This window comes from Manis javanica, chromosome 7 (assembly GCF_040802235.1).
Source record: "Manis javanica isolate MJ-LG chromosome 7, MJ_LKY, whole genome shotgun sequence".
Classification (NCBI taxonomy): Eukaryota; Metazoa; Chordata; class Mammalia; order Pholidota; family Manidae; genus Manis; species Manis javanica.
In genome coordinates this window covers 9,530,698-9,555,276 of record NC_133162.1, presented here as the reverse complement: position 1 = coordinate 9,555,276, position 24,579 = coordinate 9,530,698, and the positions used below count along the sequence as shown (strand labels likewise).

Sequence of the window (24,579 nt, the reverse complement as noted above, 5' to 3'; positions counted from 1 at the left end):
CATCTGTCCCCAAAAACAGAGGAACTGTCCCATCAATTGTATTTCCATATATCTTCACGGCTTCAGTTCTTAGGTACATGCAGAAAGTTTGCAAATTCCTACTCCATCCTGACCTCCCTTCTGGAACCCACATTCTCATTTTCAAAAGGCTATGGGACATTTCCACATTGACACCCAGCGGCACTTCACATGATTCAAACTCTCCTCCCCTAATTCTTACCTTCTTGGTCTCTCTTGGCCAGAGAGGTATATACCCCAATTCTTTACACACTCCCCCCATGTTCTGCTGATCTCAACTCCCAAATGTTTCTCAATTTGTCCACCTGACACCGTTCCCACTGCTAACGTCTTCATCCAGGATGTCACCACTGTCCACCCCCTCCCGCCCCATCCCACACACGGCCACACCACCTACCTAACAGGTCTCCCAACTTCCAAACTCAGCCCTGGTGCACCTTCTATGCTTCCTGCAAAGTGCATTTCTGACAGAACTGATCTGTCCTTCCCTGGCTTCTGTCACGGCCAAGGCCTATCCATCCATATTCTACCCTTAGTGCAACACCTGGCCCACATGAAGGGCCCAACCTGTGCCTGCCACATACATGGGAAATGAGGGGCTGAAATGCTCACTGTAGGGCAGCTGACTTGCAGTCATGATTCTAACTCTTTGGTCTCAGAAAGGTCTAATTATAACCTCTATTTTTCCTTCCTACAAACAATATACTTTTGTAAGCTGTTATATGTGCTACATTTATATATTTTTATGTATATACTGAAGTTTCAAAATGATGCATGGTTATTAGGGTCCCAAATCATCACCCCCCTATCTTGGGGGAAAGGTAAGGCATAAAGAAGGGAACCAACACTCTTATCAAATGCTTTTACACAGGTTCCAGGCAAAGGGTAACTACCATATAAAGGAGAGAGTCTTTTCATGCCATTTGACAAGGGTGAGATGGGGCTGATTTCAGATGGACACTCCAGGAAACGGCCAGTTATAAAAGGAGCAAGCCTAACCCTCTCTCTGAAGAATATGCTAGAAATTCTTTCTTTCTGCCCACCCCCCAATTATTTCTTGTTTTTCTCTGCGCCTGTGGCCCACTGGAGCAGCTAAGCTCAGAAAAGGGGAAGCAGGAAAGGCCCACAGCGTGCCTGTGGGGCCAGAATGGAAGCAGGAAATGTGAGAGCCCCTGGAGCCGCTAGGGACCCAGCCGCTGGGGCCAGAGCCACATTCACGGTTTCAGAGGCCTCTTCAAATGGAACTTCCAAGCCCGGGGCCAAACTCTCCTGCCAGCGTGCTCCCTGCCGACACGAGCTCTGCGCATCTGGCAAGCTGTGAGCAATCTGGAGTCCCGAGCCCTGGGCTCCGATCACACATCAGCGCCCGACTCAGACACACAGCAAGTAACTCCACGATGCTCTCAGAGAGCCCAAATCCAGCACCCACCGCCCGCCTCCCAGGTGCTGGGACCGGCCGAGGCTCACCTCTAGGCCGAACAAGAAGACTTGGAACCAACAGCCATGAAAAAGAAAAGCAAGCCAAGCCAAATTCCCATTGTCCACAGACATCTGGGTTGTTCTCCAGCACAGAGCTGCTCATTTTAGGCCCTCAGACTATCAGGTATTTCACAGTTTTAATAAGTGAAGGTCAAAGGGTCACTAAGGGAAGGAAGACAAATGCTCTATGGCCCAGATAGTGCGCCTGGTGCCTCTGCACAGCTGACACATTAAATCCCCATGGCAACCGATAAGTAGTTATTACACCCACTTTTCAGATGGGGAAACTGGGGCAGGCTTGCTGGAAAAAAAAAACCAAACAAGACAGCTCAGGTTTAATAACTTAGAGAACTACCTGGTTTGGGGATTTGGTAAAAAAGAAAATTTAGTGTACTTTGGACTACAAAGAGCAAGGCTTTCAGAATTTGTGTTAAGGCTCAAGTACCCCACGGCCTAATTGTATGACTGTACACATCCCGGTGGTTCTGTGCTCGCCTGCCCCAATCCCCACAGGCACGCACAGCTGAAAGCTGCCGAGGACAAGCCATGCATGTCCATCTCCACATTCCCAGCACGGAGCACAGAGCCTGACCCGGTGACTGTTTACTGAGCTGATTCATCATTGCTCCCCATCAGGAGCCAGCCAGAGAGGTCACGGGACAGACCCCTGCACGGCTAACAAGCCCATGGCGGCCCACAAATAGGTGGGGTGGGTAGGCGGGTCTGATCATGCCCTGCTTCTCATGCTCCACTATCAGGAATAAGTTCTCCACTTTCAGAAGCCGGTTCCCCTTGAGGGAACCAGTCTGAAGATCTTCCTCTACCACTGGCTTCAAACCTGCCCTAGGGCTTTGAACCCTGCCAAGCCCTACAGAACAGGACTCTGTCCCTTCTACTGTACCCCGCTTGGTGCAGTAAGCCCTGGGCCAGGGCATCTCACTGGTCTTCCCCTTGGGCAGGAGAGAGGCAGGGATTATCCAAGAGCAGGGGAGGCCAGCTGGGCAGTGGTAGGAGTGGGTGGAGAACCGAAAGGCCAGGCTGGGACCGGCTGCTTTGTGCACCTATGAGTCCCCACCTTGGAAATGAGGACAGTGACTCAGACACACCTGGACTCAAAGCTTTGCTTCGCACCCAAACGGAACCATCCCTACAGTTAACAGTGCTTCCTCAGCCTTACCCATGGAATGGGGACTTAACCACACCTACTTCAGAGCTGTTCTGAGGTTACAGATGACACTGTATGTAAGACGCTTGCCCTGTGCCTGGCAGACGTTAAGTTCTCAAGAAGTGGTAGTGATTGGCAATAATGATAATTACTATCATCACAACACTATTAATAAGGGTATTTTCAGTCTGTCATTCTAAAATGTATTCATTTGTCCCATTTCCCAAAGTTCATCTGCTTCTTTTCTCTCCACCATATCGAGCAGCTTCAAAACAGGAAGGATCTGGGTTCTTAGGGCTGGGATATGAGGGGGCTGGGGGTCAATCACCACTGGCTCCATGAGCCAGACCCAACACACACACATCACCCTTCTCTCCTCATTCCGAGCAGAAGTAGGCACAGCAAACCACACCGCCTGGAACACCTGCGTGGCCTCTGTGCCCCGCAGCCTCGGTTTCCTCCTCCCCCCTCTGGCCCTGTCTTCTCAGCCTCCCCTGCCATTTCCTGCACTTTCAGCCAATCTCTAGATTTGAGAATTTCCTCAGCGCTTGCCTCCAGGCTTCTAACCCCCCTCCTCTGCCGATCCCCAAGACCTCAGCCAAGACTTCCTTTGCAGGCTCCCAAAAGGCGCAGCCCTCTGAGCTGAGCTTCAGCCTGTAGCTTCCTGGTCGGTGTCTGCCCTTGAATGACTCTCAGACATGTTCAAAATGCACCTTGGATTTTCCACTAAAACCTATTCCCATCATCCCCAGTCTTCATCCTCATAAACTACACTACCATCCCATCTCTCCAGCTGCAGGTCCATGACCCACTCTCCCTCCCACTTTCTCTCCTACGTCTAATCAATCCCTTCACCATCCTGATAGCAAAATAGATCTCAATTCGATCTACTTCTCTAGGGGCTACTGGAGCCAGTAAGCCCCAGCCCAAACCACCATCACCTTTCCCAGGACTCAGGGCCCCCAACCTTCCATGCAAGCTGCATGAGACCAAGTGAGCTTACGGCACAAGTCTGATCAATCACTCCCCGTCGGTGGCCTCCCTCGCTGCACGTGGTCCAGAGTCCTTGCCTGGGACCGTGAGGCCCGGAACGGGCAGGCCTGCTCGTCCCCAGCCCAGCCACACGTCCTCTCCTCCCCCACCATATCAAATCTCTCCCTAGAGGCTCCACCGGCTCACCCCTCTCAGGAGTGCTCACGAGCCACCTAAATCCCCGTCCTGACCCCACACACATTTCTGAACCTTTTACATACTTTATTTTTATTCCCACACTTATTACTGATGTCTCCTGCTGTCCCCCAGGGTTTCTGCTCCAGGGATTCAAGGATTATGTCCGCCCTGGCCTCCCCGTGTGGAAGCCTGACCTAGGGCACGAGGCATCCAGGCCAGGAGTGCTCAGAGGGGCTCATTAAGGGTCTGTGGAATGGCCAGGCCAGCCCTCCTACCTCGTTTGTATTAGTAGCAGCACCAAAAATGCCTCCTTCTCTCCCACGCACAGAGGACACGGACTGAGAGAGACCAGAGGGCCAGTGTTTTATTTAGGAATATTTCAAAGCTATAGAAAAAGTGAACTACAATAAGAGATATCCATGTTTTGCCAGACTGGCGTGTTATGTTTATTTGTTCTGTCTCCACCCCCAGTCTCTTGGCATGCACACGCACACACACATACACACACAGTTTTGGCTGAACTATTTAAAAGTGAGTTGCAAGCCTCACTGACACTTCTCATCTAAATGCCTGAGTATGTATTCACTACCTTCACACACCACAACAATCTCCATCCCAGACTTAACACTGATACAGTCATGTTATCTAGTACACAATCCATATTCAAACTTCTATTTTCATAAATGTCCTTTGTAAAGCTGTCCCCCAAACTCCCATTCCCAGTAGGACCCAGTCCAGGCTCACACATGCACATTTAGCCAGCATGTTTCTTAAGCCTCTGCTGATCTGGAACTGTCTGCACAGCATTTTTTTTTTTTTTGTCTTTTGTGACGTTGACATTTTGAAGCAATGTCTTGTCAAACGTCCCACATTCTGGATCGGACGGTTTCCTCGTGCCAAAGGCTGTACAGTTGGCTAACTCCCCTGTGTATGTGCACTGCACACAATTGCAAGCTCAAAACTGTGTTTCTGTTTCCTAAAATCTACACATTGGGAGATTTAAAAGAAAAAAAATCTTAGAGTCTTCAAGTCTGGACTGTCTTGAAAATAAAAAACAAAACAAGAAACAGATTACATGGTAGTTCTGACCATGTTCCTACGTGGCCACAGAGAGCAGGGGCTGAGGTGCAGCCACTCTCCCTGAGCCCCTGCATGCTGTATGATATGACAGGTGGCCCTGCTCAGTCATGACTGGCATGGCCACGACCCAGCCTGGTCCCCCAGGTGACACACGATCCACGCCTGCCAGAGGGTCTCATTTCTCCGAAGGCCTGAGGAATCCTGGGGCTCCATCACGCTCCATCACAGGTAGGAACTGATCCTACCTCTGTGTCCTCGCCACACAGGGACCCAGGAAGGGTGCCTTGTCATCCAAAATGCCCCAGAGGATATCTGGGCACCTGTCTAACTGCTTTCAGAATAACTCAGATGTTTAAAGTTCCATTGCAAGTGGCATGCTTGGAATGTAGACAATTCACCTCAGGGGACCCGGCCAACTTCTAACTGCAGAGGGTTACCCACTAAATGAGACAAAATAAACCCAAATGATATCCCGGACTCAATGTTACTAAAATATCCCTTCACTGGATCTTTATTCTTAGACTATTTAAAGCCATTTCAATCTCAAAGGTAAATACAGCATTCAAAGTCTATGTCCCAAAACTTAATAAACCACAAAAATAAAGCCACAAAATCATCAGGATTAAAGGCAGCACTCCCCTAAGCCAGCTCCTTTCTACCCAGAGAGCTGAATCCCAGGAGAGTCATACCCAGCCCAGCCTCATAGACGAGACATCTCTCCTGCTCATCTCTGCAATGCTGGGTTTATGAGGCTACTTTGGCTTTTTAAGTGTTCATAAACCCTAATGTGAATAATGCAAAAAAGATTTCCAGGTTGTATAAGACATGCAAGGGCTTGATTTAGCAAACAAGTGCATCCAAACTGCTTGTTTTCTTCAAAGACATTTTTTTAACTGGAATCCACCCAACCCAGAAGGTAAAGGACTCACTTTTTGGGAAGCCAAATATTCCATGCCTCTGGCCAGCTGGTAGGTGCAAGACACCAAGTCCTTGAAGGTCATCTGCTCCTCGGGAACACGGTTAATGTCATAGGAGTACTCCATCCCAGGCGGCCTCCGGGCCCGGAGGTATTCACGGAGGTTGCCTTTCGAGGCATACTCAACTATGACGTACAGCGGCCCTGGGGACGGGGAGACGAGCTCTCTAAGGCAGCAAACCCTGATCCGCCCTCAGGCAGCTCAGTAAGGAGTTTCAGTTTTATAATCCAGTACTTCTTTAGGCAAACATACAGAAAAGCACACACAACAACAGAACCCCTGCATTCTAATCTCCCCAAATTCATCATCGACACATGGTCAAGATGGCCTCAAAAGTCTTTAAGAAATAAAACGGATCCAGGGAGGGCCCTTTCCCTACCATCCCATCTCTCCCCTGAGCCCTCTTGGAAAGCAATAGCTACCATAAATTTGCTCCTTCCTGTTCATTTCAGCCATTTGACATACACCTATGTATCAATAAATCATGTACTATTTTTAACCAGATGAATAATAAAGATATAGCTCTGCAACATCCTTCCACACCTACTATGCTTATGGAACTCAGTCAGGCTGATAAAAATAATCTAGAGAGTTCCTTTTCACAGCTACATATACTCTTATCCTATAAATATACTGCATTACATTTACCCGCTCCCCTACGGGCTGCTCTCAGGTTTGGGTCCTAACCGTGCACAGTGAGCATTTCTGTACGTCTGCTTACACCCTCATGCAATCCTCTCTCCAGGGTATACGGTCTAAGGGTTGGCAAACTATAGCCCACAGGCCATATCCTGCCCACTGCCTGTTTTTGTCATTCAGTTATATTGGCACAGAGCCAGGCCGTTCATTTCTCAATTGTCTGTGACTGTCTTCTCCCAGCAACAGAGATGAGGAGTTGTCCTAAAAAAGACCAGCAGGCCCACAAAGCTGAAAATATTTACAATCACACTTCACAGAAAAAGCCTCCCAAATCCTGGTATACATCCAAAAGAGAAATTGCCAGGGCCAAGACAGCATTTTCAAATTTATTAGCTAGCATCAAACTGATTCCCCATCAGTTCTGGGCACTGGAAAGTGCCAGGCAGCCCTTGGATGACAGGCCAGGGGTCTCTCCCCTCTCAGGAAGATAATGTGTCCCTTCCTGCCACTCTTTCCTCTTCTGAGCTACTCTGGGGGAGGGGCAGGGGGCAGCCACCTGCTGACCTGCTGTCCATAGCAAGACATGGCTTCCTCCATCCCCACATTAAGTGATTTGTCAACTAATACGCAGGATACTGTTTTGAAAAATCTCTCTTAGCTCTACAGAACAAAAACATAAGGAGCCTATCTTTTCCAAATACTCTCTAGGTTATGCCCTAAAAACAACAGGATGGTACAAGGCCCTCCTGCCTGAAGTCTCCACCCTACACCCACGTTTCCCTAGTCCCCCAGGGACAGTCACAGAGCCCCCTTTGTGTTCATGGCCAGGAACATCTTCCTCAAGAGCACTTTAAACACGCACTTGAGGTGCCCTCAAAGCAAGATCCAGCTGTTTCTAAAATGATGCTCACCCTGAACCACAGGTTGTTTGGAGAGAGCGAGAGATTTCCCCCCACTCACCATCCTGAGTGCAGGCTCCAAGGAGGTTGATGATATTCTTGTGTTTTCCAATCATCTTCATCATCTCCATCTCTGACACCAGGTCAGAAAGATCCTTCTCCGTGGCATCATCTATAAACATCAGATAAATTAAAAATCAAATAGTCCCTTCTACCCATTGCCTGATGCTGTTAGCTGCCAAAAACTTAGTTGAAGCAGCAGAAAACTGAATTTTAGAACCAGGAGAGACCTTCCAAGTCATCTCTTTCATTTTATTGGCCAAGGCCAGATGGGGACTGTGCTGGGGACTGTGCTGCTCCACGTCAAATAACTAATCTGGGGTCAACAGGGTCAAAAGGCAGGACTAGAATAGAGGCCTCTGGCGCGAAGGTCTACTCTTTTCCAGAAAACCTCACAAGTGTGGGGGTATTAAACTCCATGCAAAGTAATTCCATTCTCTGGCAGATCTAAGGTGCCCCAGAAAACCACACCCAACTTCACGGAGCCTGAAGCAGCCCTGAGGACATCAGAGTCGGAGGGCATGGGGGGTGGGATGGGGCATCCTACATCACTGCAGACTTTCTCTGAACCAAGTGCTGCTACCCCAAGCCCTCCAGCCCCTGAGCATTCCCAGGCAGGTCTGTGGCCCATGAACGTGTACAAAAGTGTGTGTGTGTGTGTATGTGTGTGTGTGTGCGCACACATGCACATGCATGTAAGTTTTGAGTGGGTGTCTAAAAGGAGGCTGTGATTCCCATCCTAAAAAATAAGATTATAAACCCGTTTGCTGTAATGTCAAGCAAGAATGGCTTAGGTCCTACATATACAGGCTCAACCATTAGCTTCTAGAAAGTGGCATGACTTCCCCATGTGCCCACTTAAAGCAAATCCAATACAGAAAAGGTTGTGCTTACTAAACACTGAGATGGGGGCATGGACAGGAGCCATGTGGGGGAAGCACCTTTACTCAGCAAAAGGCAGAGCAACGCTACTGACCGGGGTGCGAAGCACACACTGACACGAGGTGGAGGGCAGCAAGAGGCACGAACCTCCGGTCACAAAATAAGCCAGTCACAGTGACAGGCATGGTGTGGGGGTCACCGAGATTGCAGTAACTCGGTATGGTCACAAATGGCAGGCACCCCTATGGTGGTGAGCACTTTGTAATGTATATAAATGTCAAATCACTATGCTGTACACCTGAAACTATTATAATATTATGTCAACTCCACTTCAATTTTTTTAAGTTTTTAAATTAAAAAAATATGTATTTTAATATTAAACTTATACACACACACACACACACACACACACACACACACACACACACACACACACACACTATGTCTACACAGCTATACAGATAGATAGATATGTAGATACTCTGATGCACATGAGCTGAGCCCTGCCAGGCAGAGGAAGAGGATGCCCAGGGTCACTGTGCTCACAGTGTTCTCCTCTAGGGTCTGTGCCACCCACTGGCTATAAAAAGGGGCACTTCCTAAGGGCTCTGTGCTGACGTCCTTCTCCGTTCTATCAGGGAAGGCCCATCTGGGTCCACCAGAGGAAGTGAACTCCCAGACCTCCCTTTCTGAGCTCCATAAACCAAATCAGAAGTTCTGCCCGAAGAGACTGGAAGCTGGGGCCTTCCCCGCATTCACCCCATACAGGCCGAGGGCTGCAGGCTGGTGGCGGCAGCACATTGGCCCGCCACACCTGGCCCCCAGGAGAGCGAGGGCGTGCAAGGCAGGGCCTGGGCACGCAGGATGCAAACCAGGGGGCTGCCTCTGCTGGTGGAGCCAAGATACATGGGGTAAGAACATCAAACCTCACGGTGGGGAGCAGCTCAAAGCACCCTAGCTTTCCCCGGGAGCCGTTGAGATCAATAGCTTAAAAAAGCCAACACCTTTTTGACTATTTCCACCTTGCTACTTCCCCTCAAGGAGGAGCAGGGGAGTATCCCACAAGAACACACGAAGGAAAGAAGAGACCTAATTCCCAACACGTTTAAATGCATCACCACCCCTATCCCGAGACGAGATCAGCTCTCCCTCCTGGACTCGTGGGAAACGCTCGGCTGGGATGTCCTTTCTGAGATCGCACAACAGGATTTATAACATGACCGTTCCCTATAGCCCCTCTCTCATAAAAGAATTCTGCAGGGGGAGAAGTTAATGATTACAGTTCTTCAAGCTCCTTGGACGTAGGCACAAAGCAGGGTCGGAAGGTTAATGCAGAAACTTTCGGCCTCCCACGAACAGCACTTGACGCTGACATCTTGGGGTAACGGTTTACATGTTCCAGAATGGTTTACACACACACACACACACACACACACACACACACACACACACACACACACACACACACACAGCACCAATCCTGTTAGCTCCTTCAGCTCTCTAAGTGACCCTCCCAGACCAGTGTCATTTCTGCCTTGTTCCTCTTGTGAAAGCGGTGAGGCCTCTCCCTGTGCCTCCCGGCTCCTTCCAAAACTGCCAATTTTCCTTTATTTGAAGGTTAAGGTTTGGGCCCCAAATCCAACACTCAGCTAAATTAGCCGATTATATCTGAGTCAATACTTTCTAAGCACATACAAATATAAAGGGAATAAAAAAAATCACCCTCATCTTTAAGGAGTCAAAGAATAACACAACCTGGAAGGCTACCACTTTCTGATAAAACCGGCTTTTCTTTTTTACTATTGCACACAGCTCAAGATAAATAGTCTGTCCAAGATGCTGATTTATAACGAAAACTTCTCAACCCCTGGGTCAACTATGTGCTCTCTGACCCCCTGCCATGATAGAGTTCACATGCCACAGAAGGAACATTCTTGATAAGACTTTCCCGCCCTCCCCGCCCCCACCCACCCTCTTCCCACTCACCTTTCAACATCTTCACTGCCACAGTGACGGCCTCCTTGGGCTTTTCTTTGTCGATTCCCACTGCTTCAGCCATGACCACTTGCCCAAAGCAACCTTCCCCCAGGGGCTTGCCCAGCGTCAGCCTAAATGTGTAAACAGGGGATTAGCACACAGCATCTGGTGAAGGGGCGTAGAGAGGGAGATTCCAGAACTGAATAGACCGATCTTTCGGCAGCTTGCAAAAGCACGGAGCACTTATCATATGGAACTAATGAGACTTGGGTACGCACGTGCTTGCGTATTTTCTTAGGGACGTTTTAGAGAATGTCAGTTACTGGAGGAACCATTATTAAATTTCACATTTGTATTCCCAATTTATTTTCTTTATGGAAGGGATCCTTGCTGGTGAGGTGGTCAGCCTTCCTGAGTGCTAACAGCGAGGAGCTTTTGATCTTGAGCCAGTCGAATATTCGGAATTTAGAATGTCTCAAAGAAAAATGTTAAAGCTTGTTCTTATTTTTTGCCTCTGTGATGTCTTTAAAAATCACTATTATTCAAATACCAACCCACTGTTTTGAAACTGCTTTATGGTCACATTCCTGGCCACATTACATGGTAAGAATCTTAAACACATATCAAGGAATCACTTATTTTTCCCTAAAGGAAAAAGAAAATTCTGGAAATGGGGGTGGTTATTGACATAACAATCCAGAAATCCTAAACTACCCAAAATAATGAAGAAAATCCAAAACGAACATAATAAACTAAATTTCTAAGCTCAGAAGCTCTATGCACATCATACTAATAGCCATATGTTGTCCTTGGGCATTACTGAAGCCAACAGAATGGAGAAATCTCTGGAATATTTGTGAATGTGGCTTTTTTTTCACTTAAGCATAACACAGCAAAGTATTGAGCTGCCTTTAACAAATAAACAGTATTTATGGTAAGTACACAATGGTTTGCAAGAGCAGAGCAAAGACTGAGGGCAGCGTAAGCTATGCTGAGGTCATTCTGTTTCTATCCCAAACTAAAATTAAATTTAATATCTTGGCAGAAAATAAACATTTGCATTGGAAAATGGCTAATTTATGTCCGATTGCCCTGCTACTACAAGCATAACAATCCCTTCTTTGTGTAACTTCTGCCTCTGATCTAATAAACCGCTTCTAAATAGCCTTCATTCATTGGAAATCTGCTCCACCTACGTCTGCGCTCAACAGTTCTGAAATGCTCAGCACTCAGATTTTCCACACTCCGGGTACCCCCAGGTGGAGCTTCCAGTGAGGCGCATACAGACTCCCACTGTTGACTACAGTGTCACTGGTGGCAAAAACTACAGACTGAACCGGACGGCTGCCGTCCTGCACCACAGGAAAGCCCATGAACCCACCTGCCTATATAATCAAACCCAGGGAGCCAGGAGGGTTCACGGGAGATGACCCCTTTCTCTCTACATTCTACAGGTAAAGAAACTACTCTTTGTATCTTTTCTGATGCCTAACCAATAACGTTCAATGAACGAGTCATGAATGAATGGTCTTTTCACTACAGTACACAAATAAACTGGAAATTACTTCCATTCACACTCCAGCAGAGTAATACCTATACAGTTAGGTGGTTCTAGCTCCTGCAGCACAGTAAGTATTTCTAAACTGGCTGCTGGGAAGAACTGGCGTAGAGTTGTGCCAACCAAAATCACAGGTGCCATGTAAACTACCTCTCCTTCCAAACAGAGCTCATCATGTCCAGTTTTTTGGAAAAGCTTCTTTGAATTTCCAAATTTGTGTATGAGTTACTTCAACTGTAATTAAACACTTCTCTGACATATTCTCAGGAAGATACTGCAAATGTCAAGACAAACAGGGTAGCTGTATATAAGCAAGGTAAGAGCTTATTCCAGTTGATTAGAGGCAGGTGTAGAGTCAGCAAATTCCACCTTCCATTACACTCAAGCTGTTCAGACTCTAATTACTGTAAGAGGTACCCCAGAAGAGAGCTGATGGCCCTTCAGTCACCACCGGACTTCATTTCTGCAGGTGGGTGTGGAAGTTGGTCTCTGTCTAGAAGACAGAGGGCTGGGAGCCCAAGATCTCTTCCACTGACCCAATGCCTACCAGCAACACCTTGCTGAGGTGTCCTCAGGTTACCAATGCATGAAGGGAAAGAGAGGGCAGGGCAACTCCCAGGAGCCAAGTACTGTGCCCAGTACTGGGAGGTCTATACCATACCCTCATTTTATAGGAATTAAGTTCAGAGAATCAGGTGACTCACACAAGGGTGCCCAGTCAGTGGCTGGCCGAGCCAGGATTCCAGTCTAGCCCAACAGAGCCCAAAGACATGGATGGGAAGTCACATCAAGATATATGGCCTGATGAAAATTAGGCTTGGGGTGGATTAATGATTGTGCATTGAGCATTGACCCCCCTATACAGAATATTATTGTGGTTAACAACCATTTGATCAATAAATATGAGAGATGCCCTCACAAAAAAAAAAAAAGTACACACTTCCAATTGTAAAATAAATAAGTAACCGGGATGTAATGTATAGCATAAGGAATATAGTCAAAATACTGTAACAACTTGGTATGGTGATAGCTGGTACCTAGAATTATCATGTATATAAATGTTAAATTACTGTGTTGTACACCTGAAACTGATGTAATACTGTGTGTCAACTACCCTTCAATAAAAAAATAAAATAATAAAAAAAAGATAAATGTCGCTCCCAGCAAGGCCTTGAACAGAGCCCACACTTTGAACATCTGATCAGAGCACTTCCTATATGATCCAATGAGGAAAATATTATGGCCACAGGAATCCGAGGTCAGGTACCACATTGAAGCTTTTCAGCCCCATACTACATGAATAACCATTAAAAACGGCAACACTGAGTGAAGATTCTTAAGGCAATTTATATTTCACACCTAATTTCTTTAAGCAGATGACCTACCAAACAGTCATGTTCTAGTAACCAGAAGTTGGAATGTCAGATCTGTGTTACAAATGGAATAATTCCACTTTTATTCCATTTGGCTGGGTTTAAATTATCTAGAAAGTTAAAAAAAAAAAAAAAAAAAGCTAATAAGCTACCATCTTGTTTGGGGACGAGCCATAAAATATTTAAAAAGAGAATTAATTCTTTTCTTTTCCAGGAGACAGCTGTTCAGAAATACAACCTCCCCACTCCTATTGACACTGTCAAAACAAGACCTTTGTGGTTAAGAGTCATTAAAAAAAAAATGTCAACCCAACGTCCCCATCTATGCCTACATCTCCATTGGGGAATGTGCCCAACAAGTACTCACTTATCCCGTGGAAACTCCCATTTTGGATCTTCAGGTAGTTCATACTCGGAGACCCCTGCTAGCATGGGGGTGTCAGCTGTTGAAGAGAGGCGTGTTGTTATCCTCACCAGTGGGGTGTTGGAGTTCATGGAGGAGCTGGACTCAGCAGAAACCTGGATACAAAATGCAAAGACATACCTGTAACACGGGTCCCGCCCGAGAAGCCTGCAAGCCAGATGGGGGGCCCAGCCAGACAGTCAGTTCTCAAAAAGGAAGACAGGAGGGAGAGGGCCAGTCACGAATGTAGGACCAAAGCCATGCGACTTCCCACTCTTCTCTCCTCCTGTCTATGCAGAACTAGATTTCATCCAAATCGTGTGTTCCTAAAAACCAGGTCCTCCAACCTTTTTAGACCACGGTTAGACTGATCAAAATATAAAAACGTAAGTCTTCTTTCTGCTCTAATTCCTCAAGACAGTCACTTGAGTGCGGAGAAGCAGAGCCCCACGGGCTTCAGCACTGCCTTTTCCTCTGTGCCTGTACTAGAGCCACCCCAGATGACCAGCCTTCCTGTAGACCAGCTCAGGTCACGGTCAGTGCTGTGCTTCTGAGATTCCAAGAAAACTTTGGGGAAATCAACTCTTCAGTATTTCCTGCCTTACAAATGTAAAGCAGCGTATCTCAAGGAACTAGCTCCAGGACTGGACCCGGGCCGTGGGGGCCATCCTCTGCTGCTTCCCAGTCCTGGGAGCTGCCTGATGCCCAGGTCATTCGGTGAAAATGGACTGCCTCCTATCGACAATGGTTTCAGAAGCTAGGAGACTGAACACAGGACAAAAGGTCAAGAGAAAGAAGAAACATCTTCCATTCATCATCACACGGGGAAGCTCCTCTCCCACCTGGCAGGAGGCGCTGTTCTCATTTACCTTCACCCATTTCAGTCTGTGTCTGGTAAAACGGTTGTTTCTTTAATATACAGACATACCTCATTTTAATGTATGTCGCTTTATTGCCTTTTACAGATACTGCATTTTTTTTACAAATTGAACGTTTGGGGAAACCCTGAATCAAAACTATCAGCGCCATTTTTCCAATGGCATCTGCTCGCTTCCTATCTCTGCATGCCAATTTGGCAAGTCTCACAGTATTTTAAACTTTTTCATTATTACGGTACTTGTTGTAGTGATATATGGTCAGTGAACTTTGATGTTACTTCTGAAGCTGTTTGGGGGCACCAGGAACCACACCCATAGAAGACAGTGAACTTAATTGATCGTGGGTGTGTTCTGACTGGTCTACCAAACTGCAGCTCTCCTCTCCTGCCTCTCTCCTTCTCCTGGGCCTCTCTTTTCCCTGAGACTCCACAATACTGAAAGCAGGCTAATTAATAACCCTACAATGGCCTCTAGGTGTTCAAGTGAAAGGAAAGGTACCATGTCTCTCATTTTAAATCAAAAGCTAGGAATGATTAAGTTTAGCAAAGAAGGTATGTCGAAAGCCAAGACAGGTCAAAAGCCGGGCCTCTTGCATTAAAGAGTCAGCCAAGTGGTGAAAGAAAAGGAAAAGTTCTTGAGGGAATTTAAAAGTGCTCCTCCAGGGAACACACAAACGATAAGAAAGCATAACAACCGTATTGCCGATATGGAGAACGTTTGAGTGGTCTGGAGAGAAAATCAAACCAGCCACAACACCCCTTAAGCCAAAGTCTAATCCAGAGCAAGGTCCTTAACTCTCTTGACTTCTGTGAAGACTGAGAGATGTAGGGAAGCTGCAGAAAAATGTCTGAAACGAACAGATGTTGGTTCGTGAGGTTTAAGGAAAGGCACTGTCTCCGTAACATAAAAGTACAGGTGAAGCTGCAAGTGCTGATAGAGAAGCTATAGCAAGTTATCCAGAAGATCCAGCTAAGATACTTAGTGAAGATGGCTACACTAAGCAGATTTTCAGGATAGACAAAACAGCCTTATGTTGGAAGATGCCATCTATGACTTTGATAGCCAGAGAGGAGAAGTCAATACCTGGCTTCAAAGCTTCAAAGGACAGGCTGACTCTCCTGTTAGGGGCTAATGCACCCATTTCAGTCTGTATCTGGTAAAACGGTTGTTTCTTTAATATACAGACATACCTCATTTTATTGTATGTCGCTTTATTGCTGAAACCCGGTACCAATTTATCATTCTAAAAATCCTAGGGCCCTTAAGAACTATGCTAAATATACTCTGCCTGTGCTCTAGAAATGGAAGAACAAAGCCCAGATGACAGCACATCTGTTTATAATGTGGTTTACTGAAAATTTTAAGCCTACTTTTGAAACCTACTGCTCAGGAAAAAAGACTCCTTCCAAAAGATTACCACTTATTGACAATACACACCTGGTCACCCAAGATCTCGGATGGAGATGTACGAAAAGATAAATGTGGTTATCACGCCTACTAATGCAACAACCATTCTGCAACCCATGGATCAAGGAGTCATTCTGACTTTCAAGTCTTATTATTTAAGAAATACATTTCATAAGGCTAGAGCTGCCACAGATAGTGATTCCTCTGATGGACCTGGACAAAGTAAATTAAAAACATTCTAGAAAGGATTCACCATTCTAGACGCCATTGACAACATTTGTGATTGATACAAAGAGGTCAAAATACCGACATTAACAGGAGTTTAGAGGAAGTGATTTCCAGACATCACAGATGACTTTGAAGGGTTCAAGACTTCAACATGAGAAGTAAGTGCAGATGTGGTAGAAACAGCAAGAAAACTAGGACGAGGAGTGGGGCCTGAAGATGGGACTGAATTACTGAAATCTTATGATCAAACTTTAACAGATAAGGAGTTGCTTCTTACTGTGAACAAAGAGACTGGTCTTGTGAAATAGAATCTACTCCTGGTGAAGATGCTGTGAAGATGGATGAAATGACAACAAAGGATTTAAAATATTACATATAAAAACAGCAGCAAGGTTTGAGAGGACTGACTTTAATTTCCAAAGAAACTCAATGGTGGGTCAAAGGCTATCAGACAGCACTACATGCTATAAAGAAATCGTTTGTGAAAGGAAGAGTCGGTTAATGTGGCAAACTTCAGTGTTGTCTTATTTTAAGAAATTGCCACAGCCGCCCCCACCCTCAGCAACCACTGCCCTGATCAGTCAATAACCACCAGCAACAGGGCAAGACCACCGGCCATCAAGAGGGTCACGACTCACTGAAAGCTCAGGTGATGTTAGCATTCTTTAACTATTTTTTTATTAATGTGCATACACTCTGTTAGACATAATGCTATCACACACTTAACAGACCACCACAGATTGTAAACATAACTGCCATATGTACCGGGAAACCAAAAAATTCATTGGACTTGCCTTATTAAGATTCTTGCTTTATCTCAGTGGTTTGGAAGCAAACCTGCTATATCCCAAGTTATGTCTGTATCGTTTTCCCTGGGCTGGTTTCTGTTAAGGAAAATGTGCAGAACCTACTCGAAGGCCACTTCTGAAGTTTATTACACAATTCTGGTCCAGTCATGGGCTGCTCGAACACCACCTTACTCTAAATCATGAACAAAACTTCGGCCCAAGAGTGTTGGAACATGGGGTTAATAAAACATGACCCACCAAAGCAGCCGCCTGCCCACCCTAGTTCCATCCCACGCATGACCGCCCAGATCAACCATACTTCCCAGCTCTGCTTACAAACACCTTTTAAATCAAGGTGGCAAAGAGAGAGGGTAAATGAACAATCAGTCAGGATAAGCTTTCACAGGGTGGAATCTGGATCATCCCACAGGGAACCAAAAGACCTGTACTTTCCCAGGAACATCCTATTTGGAAAACCTTGATTCTCTCCTTCATAAATCTAGCTTGCCCTCAACTCAGGGAGGAAACCAGAGGAGATGAACAAGAATGGACTGGCGGGGGCGGGGGTGGGGGTGGGGATCATTTTAGGAATAGGAAATTGATTTCAGTATTAAAATCAAAAGTATGCAATTTTTAACCCAGGATTTCTATTAGCTTTTAAAATGTACATGAGAACATTTCTTCTGAGCCTTCTGAGCAGTCTTTTGGCAGTGGAAGCAGTTCCTAAATTTTATTATGCAGATAGTATGAGTCATGTTTATTCATTGTACGCATCGTAAAATTTTTTTTTTTTCAAGTCATGATAGAATCATTAGTTTTGGAACTGAGAGAGGGCTCTTGGGTAGATAGGCTCCAAGAGGCTGAGGACTGACACCCAAGGGTCTGGGCTGCACAAATGGCAGAAGGAGGAAATTATGAAAAGGTAACTGTGTGAACTCCCCTGGAATCCCTGCTCACCACTAACGACACAGTCTTGGCAGGGACACCACTCTGGCCACACAAGACAACTTTAAAGACCCCTTCATAGACTCCACATGGGACCCACTCTCACTGTAGTGCACTGACTTCAAGCTGCAGGGCTCATCAGAGACCAAGATCTTTCAGAGAATATCAAGATCTCCACAGTTTCCACGGATGACACACATGTCTTGAGCTCCATCTGCAGAGAAGAGCTCAGAAAGATTCAGGAATGGGTTTGGCCAAAGATATTTCCTCAAATCCTAATGCCCTGCATCAAGGCTGTGAGCTGTGAATCCAAAAGGATGCTGGTGTTTTCAGACCAAAAAACCTTCTATAAAATCCTCCTATGTAAACAGACAAAATCACCACTTTCTGCAGTGGGAACTTGTGTTTGAGGATCATAGGCAGGGGCAACGGAAGATCCAAGTCTCAAAATGAGATATTACAGGTCCCAAATGGTCAGGATCTGGCAAATTCTTTAGCCAGAAACCCATGCAATACCAGCAGCATAGCCTGCCACCCTAAATCCACAGGATTCCCAAAATTCCACTACGGGTCATGGTGTGCTGTGAGCAACAGAGAACAGGAGAAACCCATGGGGAAACAATGGCCGGGGGTCCAGGCAGCAGGGCAGGATACAGTCCCAGGTGACCAGGTGAAGAGCTTGTCCGGGCTTCTGTGCCTTGTCCTCGAAAGGCGCTATTCTCATCAGCAAGGCTTGCAGAATATGATGTGGAAAAGCAGCCTTCCCACTGTGAGGTGTAAGAACACAGACATTCTCTTCACAAGTTATGGGAAGGGCATATGAGACTTAGCAGTGGTCACCTTGGGAGAGAGTCAGAAGTTGACAAAGGGGATAGAGTATGTCTTATTTTCAGAGCTTTCTAAACCATCTGAACTTTATCACCATGCACATGTATTTCTTTTACGTTTTATGAAAGTACTTTATTTAACAATAAAAATATTTTTGAAAATAATAAGGATCTGAACTGAAGCATGTCACAGGGGAAGAGAAAATGGAGTGCATGGGGCTTGAAATACACTGACTTCTACCATAAGTTACAAATGATGACATCATTGCTTCCACCCCCTCCCTGTGCCACCAGGCTGGGTTTTGTGGCATGTCTGCATCCTTCCACATGGGCACTCCAGTGACTGCCCCTAGCCACGTAGCCAACCCTAGGTGGTGCCCTTCCTCTATAATTGTTTATGACATGGGCACCACGTCAGGCAGTGGCTCCTGACCAACTGCACCAATGGGGGCTGTGTGGTCCAACTATGGGGCCCACATCGCAGTTCTGACACTTGCTGACTGAGAGCTTTGGGAAGTCACTTAACCTTCCTAAACTAGAGTTTCCTCACTTGTTAAAAGGAGACCAGAACAGTTCCCACCCCATAGAGTTACCGGAAGGGTAAAATGAGGTCATACCCGTAAAGCATTTAGTACTGAGCCTGGCACTGGCTGAGAGCTCAGTTAATAGTAGCAACCCAGACCACAGTCATTTTGCTTAGAACCTTGTTAGAATCCTTTGCTGCCCAGATCTAAGTGAGCTTATGATTGGCACCTTCCTCTGGGGAGCCTGGCGCAGTTGGGGCCTAGCATTGTTCGGTGTGCAACAGGAACAAAGAAAACCTGCTGGCATGAAGGACAGCCTGCAGGACCAGTCAGTCTGGAAGGTGAGACCCCCTGTTCACAGCCAGGATGGGTTGGGGCTCCAGCAAGCCAAACAGCAGATCAGGAATATAAGGATCTTGGAACCAGGGAACAGACCCAGGGCAGAAGGAAAGCTGGAGTGTAAGATCGTCCTAAGAACAGGGACAACTTGCATTCAGTCAGAAGGTGACTGCTCTGTGGCTTATGCCCAAAAGGAATCTTCGCCCACAAGCCTGTTGCAGAAGTTCACATATATACACATCTTCCCCTCCGAGAGTGTCTCAACAAGGTTTCAATGGGAAGACATTTAAAATGGTAAACTTTTGTAAACTTTGTGGCTGTCATTATTATTAAATTTTTTTAAGTGTTTACAAAAAGGATTACCTATGAAAATTTTGTTCAGATGAAGTGTAGAGGTTTAGATTCAATGTATGAATAGGGAAAATACTTTTGTAAAATACACCAAGGGAAAAAAAAGCTAAGAAAATGCCTAACGTATATAAAACTACAGAATTCAATCACTGTCTATGGAGGTATATCTTAATTTTACCTCCATGCACTTTTACTATGCTTTTAAAATCCCCTTTGGGACTGTAAAATACAACTGGCTTTCTCTTCACTCCGTTTGACTCTGAGAGCTAACATGTTTCCAGGACTTGGAATGATCCCTTGCAGGCGATTCCTCCGAAAACACTGTGTTTAACTAAAACTGCTTTCCTCGGACCGTGCCCATCAATTCCCACTGTCTACCTTCTAACCCTTTTACTAGGTCAGCACTATGAGATTATCACTTTTTTTTTTCTTTTTGCACAAAATCATAATCCCCCTATCAGATATTCTTTTTAAAGTTCAGGGTTTCCTTCTTATATCATTTTAAATGATTCCATTGACAGTGATAATTATTTATCAACAGTAAAACTAACACTCCAAATACACACTGTCTTCGCACTCCCACATCCTGGCAGGCACTTTCTGAGCATGCGTGTATTTTCAGTCTCCACTTAGTTCCCTCACCTTCCGGAATCTCTTCACCACGTGCCATAAATCAGACTTTTAACTGAATGTGTGTTTTGTACATTTCCACAGTACAGATGGGAGAGGAAAAAGAAAAGCAAGGGAAAAAAACACTTCCTTACTTACAGGGCCACCAAGAAAGTGTTCTCTCTGTACACGAGATCAGACTGAACAACTAGAGGGGACCTCCCAGGGCACGGGGAAGGCAGACGCAGAGATGCCACGGAGAGAGTGGTGAGTACCTGCGTTTATTCCTCAGGCTGCACAAACACCCTTGGCCCACAGCCAGCCTCTGACTCAGGCTGTAGATACATGTTCCCAAACCAGAACATAAAGCCCTGGAGTTAACACGCTTTTGCTGTCAGCCCTGCCCAGCACTCCCCAATAGCCAAATAAAATGCTTTCACCATCTCACACCAGGTGGCTGAGATAAAGGTTCAAGGGGTTTCTGGGGTTCGATATTTCTTCCTTCCATGACAAAATGTAGGTCATGAGGCAAAGCAGTTTATCAGACACTCACTCTTGCCCCTGGGCAAGTCTCTGCCTTCCCCCAACTGCTCCCCAGGAGTCTAGAGGCAAACCTATCTATCAGAGCAATAGCTCACTGTCCCAGAGTATAGCTGGTTCTTAGATCACATCAGCCAAAATCCAGGTCAGATCTTAGTCAAACTGTTGTCTTTTAGAGGCTGAGGGAACGGCCAGATGGGGACTGGGGAAGGCAAGGTGCCCTCACGCAAAGACAGATTCCAGTTAGCCATCCATGATCACTCTAACTGTCCACATGTTTTCTGGAACCAGTGAGTTTTCATTAGAACATTTGGTTGATCAAAATACAGAGACCGTTCTGTGGTCATGTTGTTTAGCTAGAAGTAGAACTTCCCTTCACGTGTGTTTGATAAGCATTAATACATAGCCCCAAGAAGTGGCTCCTGAATCACACACACCTGCCCCCATACTACATCTTTGTCCTGTTCGTGATGTCCCTGGCAACATGCCATTTGCCCAAAGATGTTGTTACAAGATGACCCTGATTGCCCTTGATTTTTCTCTGGTTTCCTATCTACCTGTATAAGCAACCAAGAGGGTGAAACTTAAGTCTGAGAAAAAATACCCTGCAGCCACTTCTGAGATGCTGATGGTGGGTATGCGTCTCCCCACCCAGGAGACAGCTCTATCTGTTTACGGAGACAGTTAAATCTCCCTTTTGTTCTATGGAAACTTCTGGCTTCAGAGAAAGAACCCAATGTACTCACTGAAAAAACAGTCAGCAAACTCTGAAATTCCACCTGCCTCCTGAACACCCTCACTTTCTGCTGCACACCTCTCCCACCACCCAAGTAATGGGTATAGAACACAGAAAACAAGGCCCTCTCTTTACCTTGTGGATGTCTTCCCGAAGCCCCTGCTGTCCACTCGCAGCCCTGGAAACCTGTGCAGGAGTGGACAAGCTCATGAAGGTGCCCCTCTCTGGGCTGGCCTTGCTGGTCCCCTTCAACACGTGCCAAGCCCCGGCACGGAATGTGGGATCAGGCCATCAAGGGGAACAGGGAGATGCCACATGTCACCCACCTCTCCCCCCAAAAAAGGTTCTTCTCTTTCCCTGAGCATCAAAGCTCAAGAGTCTCAGAAAACTCAGGGTTTCTAGGAAGTGATCGCAAGACATGTCTTCTTAATAGTGGAGAAAAATATTTTTGCTCAAAAACACTAACAAACTGAAATGTCTGTCTTACGCCAGTAAGTCCAGTACAGGTTAAGGAGAACTTACAATAGGATAATAAAAAACCCAAAGAACAAAAAACTTCTCTTGTTCTAAAAAGAGAACAATGATTGACTGACTGAATGAGAAGCTCTGTGCATGCGAGAGAGGGAAAGAGGGGCCAAGAAGATAAAATCTGGGCTCCGGCATGAAGACATTATCAGCGCTTCCCGTGTGCAGCAGAGGAGTCATGCAAACACAGCATGAAAAGTGGCGTCCTCAAGGCCTAGGAACTACCCATCCTCGTGACATCTGATTACAGGCTCACCTGTCACCAGGTAAAGGCATGCTTGGCAACCTGTGGTATTTTCTCTGCCATCAACATATCTGCCAGCCTTTCTGGGGCTTTTCATTCCAGCTACAGCCCAGTAACCCTCTTTTATCCAGATACCCGACAGCGATCTCCTCCACCAGAGGGACCGTGCTTACCAACCTCTTTGCAGGTGCTCTTTGCAGGGAATCACACACGTGTCATCCCATTTGACACATATCAGGAATTGAGGTGTGTCAACATTCTACCAAATAATTCACCTCCCAAAGATGTATTTTTTCCAGGGGACTGGTGTTTGCCCACTGTCCTCTGCTACGTGTATACTACTGGACCTTGCTGAAACACAAGGCCACTGCATCTCAGGCAACCCCGGAACCACTGGAGAAGGCAATATGTGTCTTGACTGAACCTGGGTTAGACCAAGCACTCCGGAAACCATGATGAAGAAAGGAAGGAGGGAGGGAGGAAAAAGGAGAAGGGAGCTCAGGGTTCCCCCCTCCAGTTGCACAGGGGGGCATGGGGAAAATGGCCAGCTTAGGTGGAGATGGACAATAGGAGGCTGGGCGGCCAGAGAGAATGGAAAACATGATGACTAAGGCTGAGTCAAGGGGATTAAAGGGCATCTGCCTCTTTTATAGTAAGTAAAAAGAAGGGCGATGTTAACAGCTGCAGAAAAAAAGGATGATGAAATAATTATGGGACAACAGTCACAAGTTTCCTCTAGAAGGTAGCACTTTCCCTATTAGAAAAAAAAAATAAAGGTGGGGAAAACCCTCCCTTTTTCAACTCCCAGAGGTCAGGTTCTCAAGATGGCTGTAAGAATGGCCCAGAGACAACTAGGAAAAAGAGCAGCAGGCGGGGGAACCCCACCTGAAGGTCACTGAAGGTTCATCTGGCTAAGAGTCAGGATTCTTACTCTCCCAGAGTTAGGCAGGTGGCCCCGCCATTGCTTCCCTGGCCCCAAGAATGACATGGCATTGTTTTAGTAACAATAGGATTCTTGGCGGCAGAAGTGACCCCACAGGCACCCTCCCCTCCTTGCTCTTAACACACTTTGGGCATCTTCTTGCACTTGGCACAAGTCTGAACGCTGTCCGCAGCCTCCATGAAGAAAGAGATGCTTGAAACATGGCTTCAAAAAAGTCAACAAGAACCTGTGCACCCCAGGGTCTGGAGCTGGGTTGAGAACAGCCAGATCTGTCCCAAACTGCACCAACCAACTTGTTCCTAGTCCTCCTAATGCCTCGTCCAGAAAGCCACAGCCACCTCAAGCCCCAGGAGGGGCAGGGCTGGGATGAACCCAGAGCTTCTCAGAGAGCATTTCAGAATCACCCAAGGACTGGCTTAAAATGCAAATTCATGGCCCGCATTTAAGACCTACTAAACCAGATCTCTAGGCTGAGACTATAGAAGCTGCAATTTTAACAAACACCCTATAAATTGTACTCAATACACACAGTGATAGAGCCAGAGAGTTAGCCGTTTTGCTTGCGGTTTCAAATAAACATCTTTATCGGAACCAAGTTCCAAATACCTCGTAGACGCTTTCCATGCCCATCGGCCTCTCCCTTACATCTCTGCAAACACAGGGGAAAGAGTCAAAGCATTTCCTGTGCCGCTCAGCTCCACGGGGCTTTAGTTTTAGACAGATGTGCAGGCTCTATCTTGCCCCATCTCCCCAGAGCAAATTCAAACCACTTGGGAGGCACATCAAGCACAAAGTAACCACCATAAGACCAAGGTCTAGGTCAAAAATAATCTCTTGCTTATTCCATATAAAAATCACTCCTCCCCTGAACCCACAGCCATGCCTCTGAACAACTCACAGTTATACAATATGTGCATACACTTCTATTTTAAGAATCAGAGAGGTCCAACCAAATTCAGTTAAGAAAGACATTATGGGCCAGCTTAAATGAACAGGTCAGGTTCACCTCTGGGGT

The 24,579-nt window shown here is 46.2% G+C and overlaps 1 protein-coding gene across 14 annotated transcripts in view; it reads right to left on the bottom strand.

Moving 5' to 3' along the window:
- Nucleotides 1–24,579, bottom strand: part of FGFR2 (fibroblast growth factor receptor 2) — a 102,932-nt gene that overhangs the window by 9,259 nt on the left and 69,094 nt on the right. For all 14 annotated transcript variants that reach the window (XM_037011119.2, XM_037011120.2, XM_037011122.2 and 11 more), the window contains 4 exons: nucleotides 13,645–13,796; nucleotides 10,356–10,477; nucleotides 7,489–7,599; nucleotides 5,842–6,032 (listed from right to left, as the gene is read on the bottom strand). In XM_037011119.2, coding sequence (XP_036867014.1) covers nucleotides 5,842–6,032; nucleotides 7,489–7,599; nucleotides 10,356–10,477; nucleotides 13,645–13,796 — 576 coding nt within the window. The remainder of the gene's footprint in view (nucleotides 1–5,841; nucleotides 6,033–7,488; nucleotides 7,600–10,355; nucleotides 10,478–13,644; nucleotides 13,797–24,579) is intronic.